Source organism: Chiloscyllium punctatum, chromosome 24 (genome assembly GCF_047496795.1).
Source record: "Chiloscyllium punctatum isolate Juve2018m chromosome 24, sChiPun1.3, whole genome shotgun sequence".
Taxonomy (NCBI): Eukaryota; Metazoa; Chordata; class Chondrichthyes; order Orectolobiformes; family Hemiscylliidae; genus Chiloscyllium; species Chiloscyllium punctatum.
The window spans coordinates 83,090,623-83,110,620 of NC_092762.1; the positions used below are offsets into that span (position 1 = coordinate 83,090,623).

The following is a 19,998-nucleotide window of genomic DNA, read 5'->3' on the forward strand; positions in this document are numbered from 1 at the left end:
TGACATTGAGGGAGAGATTGTTATCGTTACACAGCACTACCAAGCACTCTATTGCTCTCCTGCAATCTGTGTCGCGATTGTTTGATATCCAGCCTATAATACTGGTGTCATGTAGTTGGAGTTAGGATGAAATTTGGCCACATGGTCATGTGTATAGTAAGGGGTGAGGACGCAGCCTTGTTGGGCCCTGAGTTGGGGATTGTCGAGGAGGAGGTGCTGTTGTCTATCCTCACTGATTGGGGTCTGGGGGTCAGGAAACTGAGGATCTAGTTGCAGAGGGTGGAGCTGACACCGAGGCCATGGAGTTTGGGGATTATAGTGTTGAAGGTGGAGCTGTAGTCAATAGGCAGGTGCCTGGCGTAGGTATCCTTGTTATGCAGGCGTTCCAAGGCTGGGTGTAGGGCCTGGGAGATGGCATCTGCCATGGACGTGTTGTGATGGTTGGGGATTTCCAAGGGATTGAGGGAGGATGGGAGGCTGGAGTTGATGTGAGCCATGACCAACCACTCGGAACACTTCACAATAACGGAGGTCAGAGGCACTGGGCGGTGGTCAATGAGGCACACTGCCTGGGTTTTCTTTGGTACCGGGGTAATGGTGGTCTTCTTGAAAGGAGATGTGTGAGGCAGGTTTTTTACACAGAGGCTGGTTGTAGCCTGGAACCTGCACTGCCAAGGAAGATGGTAGAAGCAATAGCAAAGTTTAGGAGGTATTTAGGAGATACACAGACAGGCCAGGAATGGAGGGATACAGAGCATGTGCGAGCAGATGGGATCAGTTCAAAATGGTTATGGTCAGCACGCTAATGGTGGACCAAAGGGCCTGTTCCAGCGCTGTCCTGTCCGATATCCTATGTCATTGTCATAGCGACGACAACAGTCAGCATTTCAACTGCTATAATTACTGGATGCTGAAAAATGGATCGTGCTGGATATCTTGAGCCAGCGTCTATGGAACGAGAATCAAAGTCAGTGTTTCACGTCAATGACCCCGTGTCAGAACCGTAAAGGTGAACGGTCAGAGGCTTATCAATGGAAAGCATCAACTTCCCTCAACACAGGTTCCTGATGGAATTTACTGGGAATCAGCTGCTACTGTGAGCCAGCACCCACTCCGGGAAATTCCCAGCTTCCTTTTCAAACAAATTCATCAGAAACATCCAGGTGAAGTTTTTACTGTGGAGCTAAACTAGGGTTTAAGGATCTGATTAAGAAGCAATGCTGTTGCTGTATTTCTGTACCATGACAAGAGAAAGCATCTCCTTGTTGCGTTCAAAGGGTTAAAAGTCCAACAAGGTGAGTCCTGTTTAAGATACTCATCAATGACAGCCCAAAATGCATGGGTTCATAAACACGCCTACTTCTTAACGGTACTTTGCATTCACTGCGTTCCCTCCAACGCTTCCAAATTAAAGGAAACAAAAACTGAAATATATTTATCTGTGATAGCACTGTGACAGGTTGGAGTGAAGCACTGTTTCATCTTACAACAAGAAGCACTTTGATACGAAGCTTGATGAAGACTGTTGCTTTCCCTCAAGGTTTTGTGTTTCATTAACATTGAATTTGTCTCTGATTTGGACACGCAATTTCTTGGTTACTTCCAAAGAGGAAAGAAATGACCAGCTCGTGTCAGGCTGAACTGGCCTCAATGTCTGTGGACCCTTTGGACGTTTCACTCCTGAATCGCCAACATCGTTATTAACTTGGATTTGACATTTCATTCTCCTGAAATCCACACGCCCTCGTTGGAGAGTGGATCATGGAGGCAGCAGCAATGAAGCCAACAAGGATTACCTTTTCAGTCTGGGACTATGTCCTCTTCGCTGGGATGCTCCTGATTTCCACAGGGATTGGGATATTTTGTGTCACTCGGCGTAGCGGCCGGCAGAAGAAAGCTGATGACTTTTTCACGGGAGGGCGACAGATGTTGGCACTGCCTGTGGGTCTGTCCCTGTCAGCCAGCTTCATGTCCGCTGTGCAGGTACTGGGAGTCCCAGTTGAAGCATATAGCTACGGGGCTAAGATCATTCAGATGTGCCTGGGCCAGACGCTGAACGCTGTCCTGACTGCCTACCTCTTCCTTCCTGTTTTCTATCGGTTGAGACTGACCAGCACCTACGAGGTAGGCCTGTTTGAAACTGCCTGGTGAATGGAGGAATGGTTTGCGTCCTATCCCTGAGGAGAGGTTGAGTAGGTTGGGCCTGTAACCCTTGGAGTTGGGAAGAATAAGAGGAGAGCTTATTGAAACATGTAAAATTATTCCAGAACTTGACAGGGTGAGAGGGGAAAGTCTTAAAAGGGACTTAAGGGGCAACCTTTTTACACAAAGGGTGATGTGTGTATGGACTGAGCTGCCAGAGGTTGTGGTGGAGGCTGGTACAGCTATAACATTTAAAAGGCACCTAGATGGGTATATGAATGGGAAGGATTTACAGGTTAGGGGCCAAGTGCTGGGAAATGGGACTTGATTCGGTGAGGATATCTGGTTGGCATGGACGTGTTGGACCGAAAAGTCTGTTTCCATGCTGTATGTGTCTATGACTCTATGACTATGGTGCAGAGAGGTTGCTTCCCATTCCCTCCAACCCCATGGCATTAATGTGGATTTCACCAGTTTCCTCATTCCCCCTCCCCCACCTTATCCTAGTTCCAATCGTCCAGCTCAGCACTGCCCTCATGACCTGTCCTACCTGTCCATCTTCCTTCCCACCTATCCACTCCACCCATCTCTCCGACCTATCTCCTTTACCCCCACCTCCATTCACCTATTGCACTCACAACTACCTTCTCCCCAGCCCCAACCCCTTCCCACTTAGCTCCCCACCCCTCCGAGGTTCCCAGCATCATTCCTGATGAAGGACTTATGTCCAAAATTTCGAAACTCCTGCACCTTGGATGCTGCCTGACCTGCTGTGCTTTTGCAGCACCACAATCTGGACTCTGATCTCCAACATCTGCACTCCTCACTGTCTCCTACTCCATTGAACAGCAGCACCAATGGGAGGGCGATGGCTGCTGCTGGTACTGCAGCCACCCAAGCTGGATTTGTCCCTCACTGAACCTCCAGGCACCAGATGCTTGATCACACCCAGAGTAGGCTTCTTGTGTTTGTGGTCTGGGGTGGGTCGGCGTGGACATGGACAATGTTAAAAATCACACAACACCAGGTTATAGTCCAACAGGTTTATTAGGAAACACTAGCTTTTGGAGTGCTGCTCCTTCATCAGGTGATTGTGGAATAACCTGTTGGACTAAAACCTTGTGGTGAGTGATTTTTAACTTTGCACACCCTAATCCAACACCAGCACCTCGGAATCGTGGACTATGTGGGGAATTTCAGGAGGGGAGGTCAGTAGCGAAAGTGAAGAGCAACACTAAGTGCCTTTGAATATCTGGGTACCCACCCCTATTACTTTACCCATCTCTCTCTCCTCCATTTACCACCCACACCTCCCCACACACAGACCTACCCCACCCCCATACCACCTATCTCCTCCGACCAGATCACAACCCAAACCCTCCCACCTACCGCCACCTCCCCCCACACACATACCCCCCAATACTCCACATCCCTAATCCCAAACACATACCTCTCTCCTCTCAATGCCCTCCACCTACTCACCCTCCAAGCCACCCCCACCTGCAACCCATCGTGTAACTTCTTACAGGCCTGGGCAGAGCAGTTGCTGTCCTAAGTTGAGTTACTATTTTTGACGGTGCACCTACAAAGATTGGTAAAAGTCATTACACATGTACTGAATTTCTGTTGCCTCCTGAGGAAGTTGAGGTGTTGTTGTGCTTTCTTGAACAGAGGGTCAGTGTGTGTGGACCAGGATAGATTGTTGGAGCTATATTTCCCTCCTCACCCCTTTCCGCCTTCCGCAAAGACCATTCCTCCGTGACTACCTGGTCAGGTCCACGCCCCCCAACAACCCACCCGCCCATCCTGGCACCTTCCCCTGCCACCGCAGGAATTGCAAAACTTGCGCTCACACCTCCTCCCTCACCTCCATCCAAGGCCCTAAAGGAGCCTTCCACATCCATCAAAGTTTCACCTGCACATCCACCAATATCATTCACTGTATCCGTTGCTCCCAATACGATCTCCTCTACATTGGGGAGACTGGGCGCCTCCTAGCAGAGAGCTTTAGGGAACATCTCCGGGACACCCGCACCAATCAACCAAACTGCCCTGTGGTCCAACGTTTCAACTCCCCCTCCCACTCTGCCAAGGACATGGCACCAACACTCCCTCACCACCCAACACCTGGAGGAAGAACACCTCACCTTCTGCCTCAGAACACTTCAACCCCAGGGCATCTATGTGGACTTCAACAGTTTCCTCATTTCCCCTTCCCCCACCTCACCCCAGTTCCAAACTTCCAGCTCAGCACTGTCCCCATGACCTGTCCTACCTGCCTATCTTCTTTTCCACCTATCCACTCCACCCTCCTCCCTGACATATCACCTTCATCCCCACCCCCATTCACCTATTGTACTCTATGCTACTTTCTCCCCACCCCCACCCTCCTCTCATTTATCTCTTCACCCTTCAGGCACTCTGCCTGTATTCCTGATGAAGGGCCTTTGCCCGAAACATCGATTTTCCTGCTCCTCGGATGCTGCCTGAACTGCTGTGATTTTCCAGCACCATTCTAATCCAGAATCTGGTTTCCAGCATCCACAGTCATTGATTTTACCCAGGACAGATTGTTGGTGATCATCCCTCTTGGGGACTTGATGCTTTTGACCATCTCCACCTCAGCCCCATTGATACAGACAGGGTGTACCCTCCACTCCACTTCCTTTTGTTTTGTTGACGTTGAGGGAGAGATTGTTATCCTCACACAGTGGCACCAAGCACTCTATCGCTCTCTGTACTCTGTCTCATTATTGTTTGATATCCAGCCTATAATACTGGTGTCATGTAGTTGGAGTTAGGATGAAATTTGGCCACACGGTCATGTGTATAGTAAGGGGTGAGGACACAGCCTTGTTGGGCCCCGAGTTGGGGATTGTCGAGGAGGAGGTGCTGTTGTCTATCCTCACTGATTGGGGACTGGGGGTCAGGAAACTGAGGATCCAGTTGCAGAGGGTGGAGCTGTCACCGAGGCCATGGAGTTTGGGGATTATAGTGTTGAAGATGGAGCTGTAGTCAATCGGCAGGAGCCTGGCGTAGGTATCCTTGTTATGCAGGTGTTCCAAGGCTGGGTGTAGGGCCAAGGAGATAGCATCTGCCATGGACGTGTTGTGATGGTTGGGGAATTCCAAGGGATTGAGGGAGGATGGGAGGCTGGAGTTGATGTCAACCATGACCAACCACTCGAAGCACTTCATATTGACAGAGATCAGAGGCACTGGGCGGTGGTCATTGAGGCACACTGCCTGGGTTTTCTTTGGTACCGGGGTAATGGTGGTCTTCTTGAAAGGAGATGTGTGAGGCAGGTTTTTCACACAGAGGCTGGTTGTAGCCTGGAACCTGCCCTGCCAAGGGAGGTGGTAGAAGCAACAGCAAAGTTTAGGAGGTATTTAGAGAGACACATGGATAGGCCAGGAATGGCGGGATACAGAGCATGTGCGAGCAGATGGGATCAGCTCAAAATGGTTATAGTCAGCACGTTAATGGTGGACCGAAGGGCCTGTTCCAGTTCTGTCCTGTCCGATATCCTATGTCATTGTCATAGCGACGACAACAGTCAGCATTTCAACTGCTATAATTACTGGATACTGAAAAATGGATCGTGCTGGATATCTTGAGCCAGCGTCTATGGAACGAGAATCAAAGTCAGTGTTTCACGTCAATGACCCCGTGTCAGAACCGTGAAGGTGAACGGTCAGAGGCTTATCAATGGGAAGCATCAACTTCTATCCCTCAAGATGGAATTTACTGGGAATCAGCTCCTGGAAAAATCCAGCTGCAGACATCTGAGGGAAAAGTGGCATAAATGGTAAACGTACTGTGAGCCAGCACCCACTCCGGGAAATTCCCAGCTTCCTTTTCAAACAAACTCATCAGAAACATCCAGGTGAAGTTTTTACTGTGGAGCTAAACTAGGGTTTAAGGATCTGATTAAGAAGCAATGCTGTTGCTGTATTTCTGTACCATGACAGGAGAAAGCATCTCTTTGTTGCTTTCAAAGGGTTAAAAGTCCAACAAGGTGAGTCCTGCTGAAGATACTCATCAATGACAGCCCAAAATGCATGGGTTCATAAACACGCCTACTTCTTAACGCTACTTTGCATTCACTGCGTTCCCTCCAACGCTTCCAAATTAAAGGAAACAAAAACTGAAATATATTTATCTGTGATAGCACTGTGACAGGTTGGAGTGAAGCACTGTTTCATCTTACAACAAGAAGCACTTTGATATGAAGCTTGATGAAGGCTGTTGCTTTCCCTCAAGGTTTTGTTTCATTAACATTGAATTTGTCTCTGATTTGGACACGCAATTTCTTGGTTACTTCCAACGAGGAAAGAAATGACCAGCTCGTTTCAGGCTGAACTGGCCTCAATGTCTGTGGACCCTTTGGACGTTTCACTCCTGAATCGCCAACATTGTTATTAACTTGGATTTGACATTTAATTTTCCTGAAATCCACACGCCCTCGTTGGAGAGTGGATCATGGAGGCAGCAGCAATGAAGCCAACAAGGATTACCTTTTCAGTCTGGGACTATGTCCTCTTCGCTGGGATGCTCCTGATTTCCACAGGGATTGGGATATTGTGTGTCACTCGGCGTAGCGGCCGGCAGAAGAAAGCTGATGACTTTTTCACGGGAGGGCGACAGATGTTGGCACTGCCTGTGGGTCTGTCCCTGTCAGCCAGCTTCATGTCCGCTGTGCAGGTACTGGGAGTCCCAGTTGAAGCATATAGCTACGGGGCTAAGATTATTCAGATGTGCCTGGGCCAGACGCTGAACGCTGTCCTGACTGCCTACCTCTTTCTTCCTGTTTTCTATCGGTTGAGACTGACCAGCACCTACGAGGTAAGCCTGTTTGAAACTGCGTGGTGGATGGAGGAATGGTTTGTGTCCTGTCCCTGAGGAGAGGTTGAGTAGGTTGGGCCTGTAACCCTTGAAGCTGGGAAGAATAAGAGCAGAGCTTATTGAAACATGTAAGATTATTCCAGAACTTGACAGGGTGAGAGGGGAAAGATTTAAACAGGACCTAAGGGGAAACCTTTCCACGTCGAGGGTGGTGTGTGTCTGGAATGAGCTGCCAGAGGAAGGTGTGGACGCTGGTCCAATTTCAGCATTTAAAAGGCTTCTGGATGAGTATGTGAATAGGAAGGGTTTAAAGTTATATGGGGCCAAGTACTGGCAAAATGGGACTAGATGTACAGACTTCACTGTGCCCACAACCCCACCACCACACTCACAGTCCCTGTGCGCACACCCCCACCATGCCCATTCCCCCTACCATATCCATGCCATGTCTATATACCTTCATGCCCACACCCCCACCATGTCTGTACACCCCCACTGTGCCCACAAACCACACCTTCCAACTATATCTGCCGACATAACGCCAACCCCCTTCACACTCTCCTCAGCAGGCACTACCACTCTCCTCAGCAGCCACCTCATCATGCACCTCACTCTGTCCCAGTCCTCCCCTCACCACCACTGCAGTCCCCTCACCCTTCTGCCCACCCACTACCAACGGCCCTGTAAGTGACCCAATGTGAGCTTGTTTGTCAAGTTTCCCAGGTGGACAACCAGCACACCCATCCTACCCATCAATGTGGGATGAGGTCCAGAGACACCATTTCAAACCTCTGAATGATTGTTTTTTCAAGATGAGTCCCTTCGGTGAGGGCTAATTGGAGCCGCATGGACTTCACCTGTTGGGCAGGCCCAGGGCCTTTCTCCATCCAACCCCCCCCTTCCCCTTCCCTCTCCCCCCAGCCTTGGAGGGGAGATGGGAATTGTGGGGTCTTGAATTGCCCCTCTTCCCCCTCCTGCCACAATGGTACACTCCACCCCCTCAGCCGCCAAACACAGAAGGGAGGGAGGGCTCAAGATTCCACCCATATAGCATTAGAAAAAGCTTATGACTGTTTCTGGACATCATGGTTTACTTTTACAGTACCTGGAACTGCGTTTCAGTAAAAGCCTTCGACTGTGTGGGACCATCCAGTTCACAGCAGCCACGGTAAGAATTTCAACATGTTTTCTAATTAAAATGGCGGCTGACTTTCACCTCCTCCGCCCCCCCTACCCCCCGGGAATTACAGCTGAGGTGTAGAAAGTTCTGGACTCAGTCCAACCCATCGCATCGTGCTCTCTTTGGATGAAGTCAAGCTTTGAATCTTAGAATAGAATCATAGAATCCCTACAGTGTCTAAGTTGGCCATTCAGTCTATCGAGTTCACATCAACCCTTCGACGAGGAGCCCACTCAGACTCACAGCTCACAACCCAACCTATCCCTGTAACCCTGCATTTTGCATGGCCAATCCAGCTAACCGGCACATCTTGGAACTGTGGGAGGAAACCGGAGCACTCGGAGGAAACCCATTCAGACACAGGAAGAATCGAACCCGGTCCCTGGTGCTGTGAGGCAGCAGTGCTAACCACTCAGCCACCAGGCTGGTGAAGAGGGTATATGCGAGACAGAAGGAGATAATGTAGTACAACTGATCCTCTGCCTTTCTATAACCTCTTCCTGTTTTAACCTTGATCCAGTTCAGCTGCTCCTCCCACCCAACCACAGGAATCATGCAGCCTCAGGCCCTCCCATTCTCACCACCACACAATGTACCCAAACTGGGGTGGCGGGTGGGGGTTAAGCCAATGGATAAGCCTCCAGCTGCTAGCTCTGTGAAAACAAATGGGGTCAGTATGAATGTCAATTAAAAACAATCTGAATAAAACTCCATGGAATCACAAACAGAGGGTAGTCCTTCCCTGAGAGTAACTCTGTTGAATGGTTCTGTGTCCATCCCCCACAGCCTCCCTCACAGACTGATTGGTCTCCCATTCAGCTGACTGACTTGCTACATTTGGCTCTCAGGCTAACAAGGTAAAAACAATGACTGCAGATGTTGGAAATCACATTCTAGATTAGAGCGGTGCTGGAAAAGCACGGCAGGTCAGGCAGCATCCGGGGAGCAGTAAAATCGACACTTTGGGCAAAAGCCCTTCATCAGGAATACAGCTGACAAGGTTTGCTTGGATATGATCAACTGAAAGGGCACAGTTATCACCAGAGAGGGCATTGTGATTTGTGAAGAGCATTTTAACCGATCGTATAAATTTAACCCATGCTCACCTTGACCTGGGAGTGATTGGTGCTGATTCTGGGACTGGGGTCCCCTCTTCCTGAGCTGTGCCATGAAAGTAGTGCATAAGGCAAATGATCAGCCACTGGCATTGGGGAGATAGCTCCCCTCTCCCCCTCACCTCAGGACTTAGGCTCTGGGCCCATGGTCAGACAATCTGCACACGCCACCAGTTAAGGATTGTAAGTGCTTAAATAATACCCACTGAACAGCCCCAATCTGCCATTGCGCTGATTAACTATTGGGGGGCGCGTGGGGATGTGCAGCGCTCTTGCTCTCCATGGCTGTGGGCCTCTGATTGGCTGGCGGCTTTGATGGTGGAGGCGAGTGAGGGCATCACCGTCCCAGGAATTGATGGGCTGAGGAACCCTCAGGGTGTCCTGACCCACAAGGAGTTCTCATCATGAGATGGGTCCTATTTGTTAAATGGAGAAAGTGAGGACTGCAGATGCTGGAGGTCAGAGCCGAGAGTGGGGTGCTGGAAAAGCACAGCAGGTCAGGCAGCGTCCGAGGAGCAGGAGAATTGACGTTCCTGATGGAGGGCTCTTGCCTGAAACGTCGATTCTCCTGCTCCTCGGTTGCTGCCTGACCTGCTGTGCTTTTCCAGCACCACACTCTCGGCCCTGTTTGTTAATGTGCCTGTCCCTACACTTCACCCTCACATTAGAAATCCCAGGCCCAGTTTCTGTACAGCAGCATTAAACAAGGAGTGGCAAAGAAAGTTATGAAGGTGAAACTGCGCTGGAATGTCTTAGTAACAATCCAGTCTCACAAAAAAAATCACTCTTTTTCAAGTAAGTGCAGGGCGTTTTCAAAATAGTCAGCAGGTCTGGCAGGTCTTTCCAGACTTGCTGTTTTTATTTCAGATTACCAGTGACTGCAATATATTTTACATTTCTTCGAGAGACTTGACACAAGGCCATTATTTATCGTCCATCCCTAATTACCCCTTTGGAAAGGTGTTGTGAGTTGCCCCAGGAAATGCTTCAGACTCATGTGCTCCTTATGAAATGGCCCGAGGACTTTTACCACTGACAACAGAGGAATGGCAATATTTCTAAGCCAGGACGCTGTGTAGTTTGCAAGGGTCCGTGCTCCCATCTATCTGCTGCCCTCGTCCTTGATAGTTAGAAGTTGTGGATTTGGAATGTGCTGTCAGAGGAGCCTCACTGAGTCTCTGCAATAAATCTTGTAGATAGTACAGACTGCTGCCGCTGTGCGTCAGCGGCGAAGGGAGTCATTCATGAGGATAGCAGCTGGGGTCCCAGTTTGTGTTTGTTTCATGAATGAGATGTGCTTGGCACTATCTGGACCGTCATTTATTACCCATCCTTAATTACCCAGAGGGCAGTTAAGAGTCAGCCACATTGTTGTGGGTCTGGAGTCGAGAGTATGGAGCTGGAAAAGCACAGCAGATCAGTTAGCCTCCGAGGAACAGCAAATCAACGTTTCAGGTATAAGTCCTTCGTCAGGAATCAGGGTCTGGAGTCCCATTAGGGCCAGACCAGGGAAGGATGACAGTTTCCTAAAATTAAAAATCACACAACACCAGGTTATAGTCCAATAGGTTTATTTGGAAGCACTAACTTTTGAAGTGTTGCTCCTTCATCAGGTAGCATTTCAGTTGCATGACACTGAGGTCGTTTGCTATGAATTCTATGTCTTATGATCCTGTGCCATAGCTACCTGATGGAGGAGCAGTGGTCTGAAAGCTTGTATTTCCAAATAAAGCTGTTGGAATATAAATTGGCGTGGTGTCATTTTTAACTTTGTCCATCCCTGTCCAACGAGCTGCTCTGCATCATAGTGTTATGAAGATGTGGGTGTACAGTACCTTTAGAGAGTTAAAAGCTAGCAGTGACAGCACCAAGTGTTCTCAATAAGCTACAATGTAACAGGTGCTCCAGAAACTGGGATAGCTCGTATAGCTGGTTGCCTGGAAATGACAAGACTGATTTGAATTAGGCCAATCAGTTTAAATTATACCCCCAAAAATACCATACTCCAATCAAGTTTGAATTTAGTATACTGACAACCTTAAAAGCCAATGACATAATCCAACGCTTTGGGGGGGGGGGGGGTATAAGACCAGGGAAAATTGAACAGTTGAGAGGAGAACTGCCAAGCCACCTGCATGTAAAAAGACTGCCCGAAAAATGGCTCTCTTAAAGGTACCTTTATTGATCGGTAATCTGTGAAGCACAATACCTGAGAAGTAGAAAAGAAGGCAGGAATACAGAGAAAGCGGAAAGCTGCCTGGTTTTGAGAGAAGAGGTTTTGTTTTGTACATGTTAATCCAGAGTTTTATTGGGCCAGTATTGTAGAGGTAAAAGATAGGTTAGGGAAAGGAGTTGTAAACAGTTGTTAGTTAATTATTCTCTGTTATGCTCTCAGAAATAAAAAAGTTGTTAATTTTTACTTTAAATAGTTCTTGACCTCTCGAATTTTCACAGATTACTGCATGGGATAGATCTTTTCTGTGTCGCTGGTTTTAAATAAGCAGGAGGGTTTACCCCATATCATAACATTTTGGGGGCTCATCTGGGATTTGAACCAGGGACCTCTTGCACCCCAGCAAGAATCATACCACTAGACTGCCCAATACTCGTCCAATAAAACCCCCAATTAAGATTTACAAAACAAAACTTCTTATCTCAAAACCAGGCAGCTTTCCATTTTCTCTGTATTCCTGCCTTCTTTTCTTCGTCTCGGAGATTCTGCTTCACAAGTTACTGATTGATAAAGGTACCTTTAAGAGAGCCATTTGTCGGGCAGTCTTTTTACATGCAGGTGGCATGGCAGTTCTCTCAACTGTTCAATTTTCCCCGGTCTTATATCGCCAAAGCATTGGATTATGTCATTGGCTTTTAAGATTGTCAATATACTGAATTCAAACTGGATTAGAGTTTAGTAAACTGATTGGCCTAATTCAAATCTGTTTTGTCATTTCCAGGCAACCAGCTACATGAGCTATCCCAGTAGCTGGAGCGCCTGTTACATTGTAGTTTATTGAGAACACTTGGTGCTGTCACTGCTAGCTTTTAACTCTCTTAAAGGTACAGTACACCCACATCCTCACCACAATAGTTCCCATAATGGCACTAATGAACCAGATGGTTTTTTTAAAAAAATACAAATGACATTAGCTACATGGTTACCATTAGGCTGGCTTTTTAATTCAGATTGGATCCAAATTTCAACATTTGCCATGGTGGCATTCCATGCCTTCAGACATTATTTGGTGTCTGGATTACTAGGCCAGTGACATTCCCACTGCATTACCACCTCCACCCATCCTCCTAGCAACCCCCCACATCCTTTTTTCATATTGAACTGAAATGTCACTGTCGCTGTTAAGAGGATTGTTTTGCTCTGCATTCTGACGAGCCTCTTGCCTCAGTCAAACTGCACCTATTCGCAATTAATGCAGAATGTCCATCATACTTGTGCCTTGTGGATGATGGGCAGGCTTTGGGAGGTGAGCAGGTGGGAGGGTGGAGATGTCAAAGAGTGAGTTACTTGCTGCAGCCTTAAACTTTTCTTCCGGTTACAGTATTTAGTCAAGAGTATCCTCCAGGATGTTGATAGTGGGGAGGTTCAGTGATGGTGATGCCACTCAATGTCAAGGAGAGATGGTTAAATTCTCTAAGTGCAAACTCTTGGCACTTGCTTGAAGGTTATCCAGGGCCTGCTGCAAATGGACAGGAAGAAGGGCGGAACCACAGAGTTTTGCAATGCACTGTGTCACAGAATAGTTCCTACCTCCGCTTCCTTCCCAAATCCTTCCCAGTCTTATCTTCTCCCCTGGGATGTTGGACCAGGAGTGAACATCTTTCTCCTGCCTGTTGGTGGAAAAGTGGAAGTTTGAAGATTGAAGTTTTAGAAGAATGTCCTTGACCCTGTCCACTGAGAGAGGTACATTTTGCAAAGACCACAGATTGCCTACAGTGTGGAAATAGGCCATTTGGCCCATCGAGTCCACATCAACCCGCGGAAGAGCATCCCACCCAGACCCACCCCCCAACCTATCCCTGTAACCCTGCATTTCCCATGGCTAACCCATCTAGCCTGCCAATCCCTAGCCACTATGGCCAATCCACCTTAACCTGCACATCTTTGGACTGCGAGGGAACTGGAGCAGCCGGAGGAAACCCATGAAGACACTGTCCACACAAACAGTCACCCGAGGGTGGAAACGAACCTGGGTGCTGTGAGGCAGTACCACGCTACTGAGAGGGATCAACTTCAATAGTTCACAAGGACAGTTTCTCAGCTCTGAGGCCATGGGTTTGAATCTGTCCCCAGGCAGATTGTGAAATTCATTGACAGGCCGTGGGTGCCACTGACAACTCCATCCCAAAGTTTTTTTTTGTTTCAAAAATATACTTTATTCATAAAATGATTTGATGGTCTGTACATTTGGTCATGCCGTACATATGTCCACATTTACAAACACAGATTCAAATTTATCAATGTCATATACAAGTCTGTGCATTTCTCAATCTTATGCATATATTTGGCTGAGGCATCAGCAGAGCCCAAAAAACGTCCGCATGGGCCCCCTGTTCTTCTTTAGGCAGGCCGATCTTACACGGTGGTCTTTCCCCGCCGTGCCTTGGCGGCAGCTGCCCCAAGCTTCAGCACGTCCCTCAACACGTAGTCGTGGACCTTGGAATGTGCCAGTCTGCAACACTCGGTCGGGGTCAACTCCTTCAGCTGGAAGATTAACAGGTTTCCGACCGCCCAGAGAGAACTCCATCCCAAAGTGCCCTTGAGCAAGGCACGATGAGCCAGCTTCTCGAGTGGATTTCAGGGGGCAGTCTTTGCTGAGGGTCTGGAAATACATTCAGGTCGGGTTGATTTTCTTCCCGAAAGGATTTTAATGATCCAGATAGATTTTTGAAAGACAGTCTGGTAGTTGCACAATAATCACTGACTAATAGTTTATTCCAGCTTTATTTATTTGAATGGAATGTCCACCAGACGTCATTACATCCACTGGAACATTAACCTGATTCACTGGGTCCAATCATTTTGTCATTATGCCACCACACGGTGGCTCAGCAGTTATCACTGCTGCCTCACAGCACCAGGGTCCCAGGTTTGGTTCCAGCCTCGGATGGCTGCCTGTGTGGAGTTTGCGCATTCTCCCAGGGTCTGTGCGGATTTCTTCAGGGTGCTCCGGTTTCCTCCCACAGCCATGTGAATTGGCTGTGCTAAATTGTCCATAGTGTTATGTGCATTAGTCAGAGGGAAATGGGTCTGGGTGGGTTACACTTCGGAGGGTCGGTGTGGAGTTGTTGGGCCGAAGGGCCTGTTTCCACACTGTAGGGACCTAAAAAAATCTAATCACATCCCATCTTCTCTCCTTGCCAATTCTGAAAGCAAGTTCTTATCATCTGGCCGTCACAGCAGTGAGTCTGTTGAAACGCCACTACCATCCTGACCTTGTGACTCTATGAACTAACATTTGATGTTCTTTCTAACACTGCAGGTCCTGTACACTGGGGTGGTCATTTATGCACCTGCACTGATATTAAACCAAGGCAAGTAGTCTCCATTTCATTTCTCTTTTGTAGAATTTGCAAGCGTGTGAGAACTGTAGTGCACTGTTCAAACCCTTTTGAAAATCAAATTGAACTTACCCTCAACCGAATCCCTCCAACTCTCACCGCCCTTTCCTCTGTATGTCCTTCTCCCTCTCGGCTTCATTTTTCTAGGCACAGCTTTTTGATGACCTTTCCTCCTTGGTCTTATGTCTGAAGTGATTGTAACGGAGTCAGCTAGCTCGACAGCGGAGAATCTGAGTTGCCTTCTTGGGTCCTGTTCATTTGCTCCAGTCTGGGAGCCCTGGTTGATATAAAAGAGTGAATATCGGGACCCTCAGTTCCTGACTCAGTGAGAGGCCGTGCTAATGATCACAGGCTATGCATTTTGTGAGTAAAACATGATTGCTGATGGGATGCCAGCCTCTGAAGAGTTATTTCAACACCCACATTTCTCCTCCTGATTACACCACTGCAATGCATCTTGGGTGGATGGTGTACATTAAAGGTGCTATGCAAATGGAAGTTGTTGTTGAAACAAACTCCACGTCCGCCAAACATGATGACCAGACGCTGAGATAGGAAACATGGAACTTAGAACTTAGAAAAATACAGCGCAGTACAGGCCCTTCAGCCCTCGATGTTGCGCCGACCGAAGCCTACCTAACCTACACTGGCCCAATAACCTCCATATGCTTGTCCAATGCCCGCTTAAATGACCATAAAGAGGGAGAGTCCACCACTGATACTGGCAGGGCATTCCATGAACAAATGGAGGTATGGAGGTCCAGAAGAAGGGTTAAACCAAAAACATTGATTTGTCCACCTCCTGATGTTCCTCCAGCCTCCTGCTTGTCAACCTAGATTCCAGCATTCTGCAGTTTGTTTGTCTCTATAAATATGAAAGCATTATCTAAAATCCATCTGGGCATCAGAAAAGAAACTCTGAATGATTTCTGCGGATATGGGATTGCTGATATCCATTCCCCATCACTAGTTGCTCTTGAGAAATTGCTGTCCAGCCTGCCTCTGGAGTTGATCTAGTCCATGTGAGTGTTGGGAAGTCCACAGTGCCATTATCTGGCAAGGTCCAGGATTCTGGAGCAGGGACATGAAGGATATATGGAAAATAACCACGATCGAACCCTCCAATTAGCTTTGGAAAGCCAGTGAAAATGATCATCAAGTCACAGGCTTACTTTCAACTGCCAATCATCATTATTGTACAATGAGACTCACCCATTGATTTTCAACTCTTAAGTAATCAATGGAGCAAGGTTAAAACCAATAAATTCCAGCAGAAGTCACAAAGCTGTGAGCAATTTGTGAAAACGGTAACCACTTGCTCATTCTCTCTTTTGCAGGTTTTTGTCTTGTGAATTTTGCATTTGAAATATGCAATCTCTGTAATTTCAACATCCTAAACATTTCCTGGGTTTATACCTTGACCCTGAGATTTTTGGCTTTGATTCCTCAGAAACAAAGTGACTCTGAACATGAGGCAAACTAAAAAAATTAAGGCAAAACAACGATGGTCAATTTTTACATGAGATCGACTTAGACATGGAATTATTGATGAGCCAAAGGGCCTTTTTCTGTGCTGTCAATCTCTATGAAAACAAGACATGGGCTTTTAGATTAGAATCCCTACAGGATGGAAACAGGCCCTTTGGCCCAACAAGTCCACACTGACCCTTCAAAGACTAACCCACCCAGACCCATTCCCCTACATTTAACCCTGACTAATGCACCTATCACTATGGGCAAATTTAGCATGGCCAATTCACCTAACCTGCACATCTTTGTACTGTGGGAGGAAACCGGAGCACCCAGAGTCACCCAAAGCTGGGATCGAACCTGGGTCCTTAGCGCTGTGAGGCAGCAGTACTAACTACTGAGCCACATGCCGCCCTTATATGATTGTTTCCTGTTTTAAGTAAACAGAACTGTATTGACCAGTTCTAGCAAAGGAAGACCATTATGTGAAAGGTTCTCAGCACGATACTGCTCAGCGTGTTGGTGGGACAGTGTTGGTGTGTGGTATAGTTTCATCTTGATGTGACTTATTGTCTTTCAGTTACTGGTCTTAATATCTGGGCGTCTCTGCTATCCACTGGAATCATCTGCACATTCTACACAACCGTGGTTAGTACAGAACACTTACTCCCAAATCTAGAGTATTACGTTAAAAATCCAGACCTTCTACCATGTCTACATTTTTCAATTTTATCTTAACCTGGCACCTTAATGGTTGTTTGTGTAAACGACAGGGAGTCTTGAGATAGTCAGTAAAGTGATCTGCATTACTTTTGCTCAACCCATGATAGAATAGTTTCAAAACTAGAACCTTTCTCTGTGATAAAAGGTGATAAAGTGACAGTTTCTCTCTCTCTCTCCAGCCACACAATCTTCTGTTTTATGCATTTCTCCAATTCCCTCATGAAAATTACAGTTGAATCTGTTTCAGGAAATGCTGTCCAGATTTTTGAAAATCCTTGTATAAAATATATTTTCCTTTCATTCCTCTCCAGCTGTTTATCCCATGGTTTTAAGTCTGTGTCCTCTGATCTTCGATTCTCCTGTCAGTGGAAAGACCGGTAAATAACAGGAGGAAAGCCTTAGACTATGGGACAATGTAGACAGGTTGGTCCCATAAGTTGAACAGTGGCAAATGGAATTTAATCCTGACAAGTGTGAAGGTGGGAGGCACTAGCAAGGCAAAAGGGGGAATGGTGGGACCTGAGGGAGTATAGAGCATCAAAGGGACCTTGGTAGACATATCCACACATCCTTGAAGGCCATGGGACAGATAGATAAACTAGTTACGAAGGGTAAGGAGCAGGGGATTCAAAGCGGATCTGAGGCAAGATTTTTCTTTTCAGAAAGTGATAGTTTTCTGGAACTCACTTACCCAAAGGGTGGTCGAGGCAGTAACACTCAAGTAACTTAAGCATTTAGATGAGCACTTGAAACCTCTTTGCATCCATGGTTACAGGTTAAGTGCTGGGATTGTGATTGGAGTAGATAGATGTTTGATGACCAGCACAGATATGATGGGTCAAAGGGTCTTAATCCGTACTGTATAAGCTCTCAGCCTCTCACTTCAGTAACTTCTCTTGACTCTAAATGACCACAGGTTTTGGCGGGGGGAGTTTACTCTTCCTCATGTTCCTGGGTTTAACACCTTCCACTCTTGTGCTTCCAGGGAGGGTTGAAAGCTGTCATCTGGACTGACGTCTTCCAAATCATCACCATGATGTCAGGCTTCATTGCCATTATGATTCGTGGCACCTATTTGGCTGGAGGAGCCCATAGTGTTCTGGCAACTGCATACAATGGGTCCAGGATCAACTTTGGAGAGTAAGAAATTGTCTTTGAAGTTCATCACTGGGGCACCAAGCGTCCCAACAGATCCCAAATCTCCATAGTAACTGAACCTAGCTGAGTCAGTTCCCTTGCACCTTGAGTGGCCCAGAGCTCAGACATGAGGAAGAAGGTGCAACAGTCAAGGTCCACTCCTGAATATCTTTCTTTGATGAATCTATCTGCTTTTTTCTCTGCTTGAAGGCGACCTCGCTAGATGTAACCCCGTAACCCTAATCCTACAATTCCCATGGCCAACCCACCTAACTGCATATCTTTGGACTGTGGGAGGAAACCAGAGCACCCACAGGAAACCAGGCAGACACGGGGAAAATGTGCAAACTCCACACAGACAGTCGCCTGAGGCTGGAATCACTAGCATTCTGAGGCAACAGTGCTAACCACTGAGGCACCGTTCCAACCACAGGACATGGGCACAAGTAAAGAATATATAGTGAATTGGCTAAAAATTGGATCTTACAATGGTTACAGAAGAGATGGAGGCCATTCAGCCTGTTGTGACGACACCAACTCTTTGCAAAATCTGCCATGTCCAATCCTCCACCTCTCCCCAAAGCCCTGCAATTGGCAAATCAAGAAGTAGAGTGATACAGAAGGACACGAGAAAGCAACATCCCACAGGGAATAGCGCTGGACTCATTATTAGGGAAAAGTAACAGAATGTCACAAGTTGCAGGTGACACTGAACTGAGTGCTATGGTGAATGCAAAGTAAGAATACAACAGAATAGCAGAAGGCATGAGAGAACGTGTATGTTGGGCATTGGGCGACAAATGAAGTTAGTTGTGGATAGAAGTGAGGTGATGACCTTTGGCCAAGAAAATGGAAAGATCACCTACACCCTCAGAAATAAGAAATTAAATGGGGTGGAGGAGCGAAGGGACTTGGGAGTACAAGTAAACACATCGTTAAAAAAAATCATTACTGGTCAGCAAAATAAGTTAAAATGCTAATAAAACACTAGAATTCTTGTGAAAGCTGTATCAAATCCTGGTCAGACTGCAATGGGGATTACGAGCACAGATCGGGTTTCTACATTGAAAGTGCTGAAGGGAATGAAAAGAGGAATTTTTTTTGGACAGCATCAAAATTGAGAGTCTTTAGCAAACGGTTAAAATCGACCAGGTTGAAGCTTATCTTCTTGTGGAAATAGAAGGTTCAAAGCTGAGGGGAAAGATGTTTAAAATTATGAATGGGTTGGAGGGAGAGGATCAGGAGAGATTGTTTCCAATTCTGGAAGAATCCAAAACTAGAGATGATTAATGCAGAATAATAATAGAACATCGAACATAGAACATTACAGCGCAGTACAGGCCTTTTGGCCCTCGATGTTGCGCCGACTTGTGGAACCAATCTGAAGCCCATCTAAACTACACTACTCAATTCTCGTCCATAATCTTATCCAATGACCATTTAAATGCCCTTAAAATTGGCGAGTCTACTCCTGATGCAGGCAGGTCTTTCCACATCCTTATTACTCTCTGAGGAAAAAAAAACTACCTCTGAGATCTGTCCTATATCTATCACCCCTCAATTTAAAACTATGTCCCCTCGTGCCGGCCATCACCATCTGAGGAAAAAGGCCCTCCCTGTCCACCCCATCTAACCCTCTGACTATCTTATACATCTAAATTAGGTCACCTCTCAACCTTCTTCTCTCTAACGAAAACTGCCTCAAGTCCCTCAGCCTTTCCTCATAAGACTTCCCTCCAGACCAGCCAACATCCTGGTAAATCTCCTCTGCACCCTTTCCAATGCTTCCACATTCCTCCTATAATGCAGTGA

At 47.0% G+C, this 19,998-nt stretch overlaps 1 protein-coding gene across 2 annotated transcripts in view; it reads left to right on the forward strand.

Annotated features, from left to right (window-relative positions):
• The first annotated feature begins 1,466 nt into the window (after window positions 1-1,466).
• Window positions 1,467-19,998, forward strand: part of slc5a5 (solute carrier family 5 member 5) — a 49,794-nt gene continuing 31,262 nt past the window's right edge. The window contains exons 1-5 of one of the 2 annotated variants that reach the window (XM_072594326.1): window positions 1,467-2,124; window positions 8,090-8,155; window positions 14,778-14,829; window positions 16,907-16,974; window positions 18,035-18,189. In XM_072594326.1, the coding sequence (XP_072450427.1) occupies window positions 1,762-2,124; window positions 8,090-8,155; window positions 14,778-14,829; window positions 16,907-16,974; window positions 18,035-18,189 (704 nt within the window). In that variant the 5' untranslated portion in view covers window positions 1,467-1,761. Of the gene's footprint in view, window positions 2,125-6,524; window positions 6,988-8,089; window positions 8,156-14,777; window positions 14,830-16,906; window positions 16,975-18,034; window positions 18,190-19,998 lie in introns of those variants that run through there. The other variant, XM_072594327.1, reaches the window with a different exon arrangement.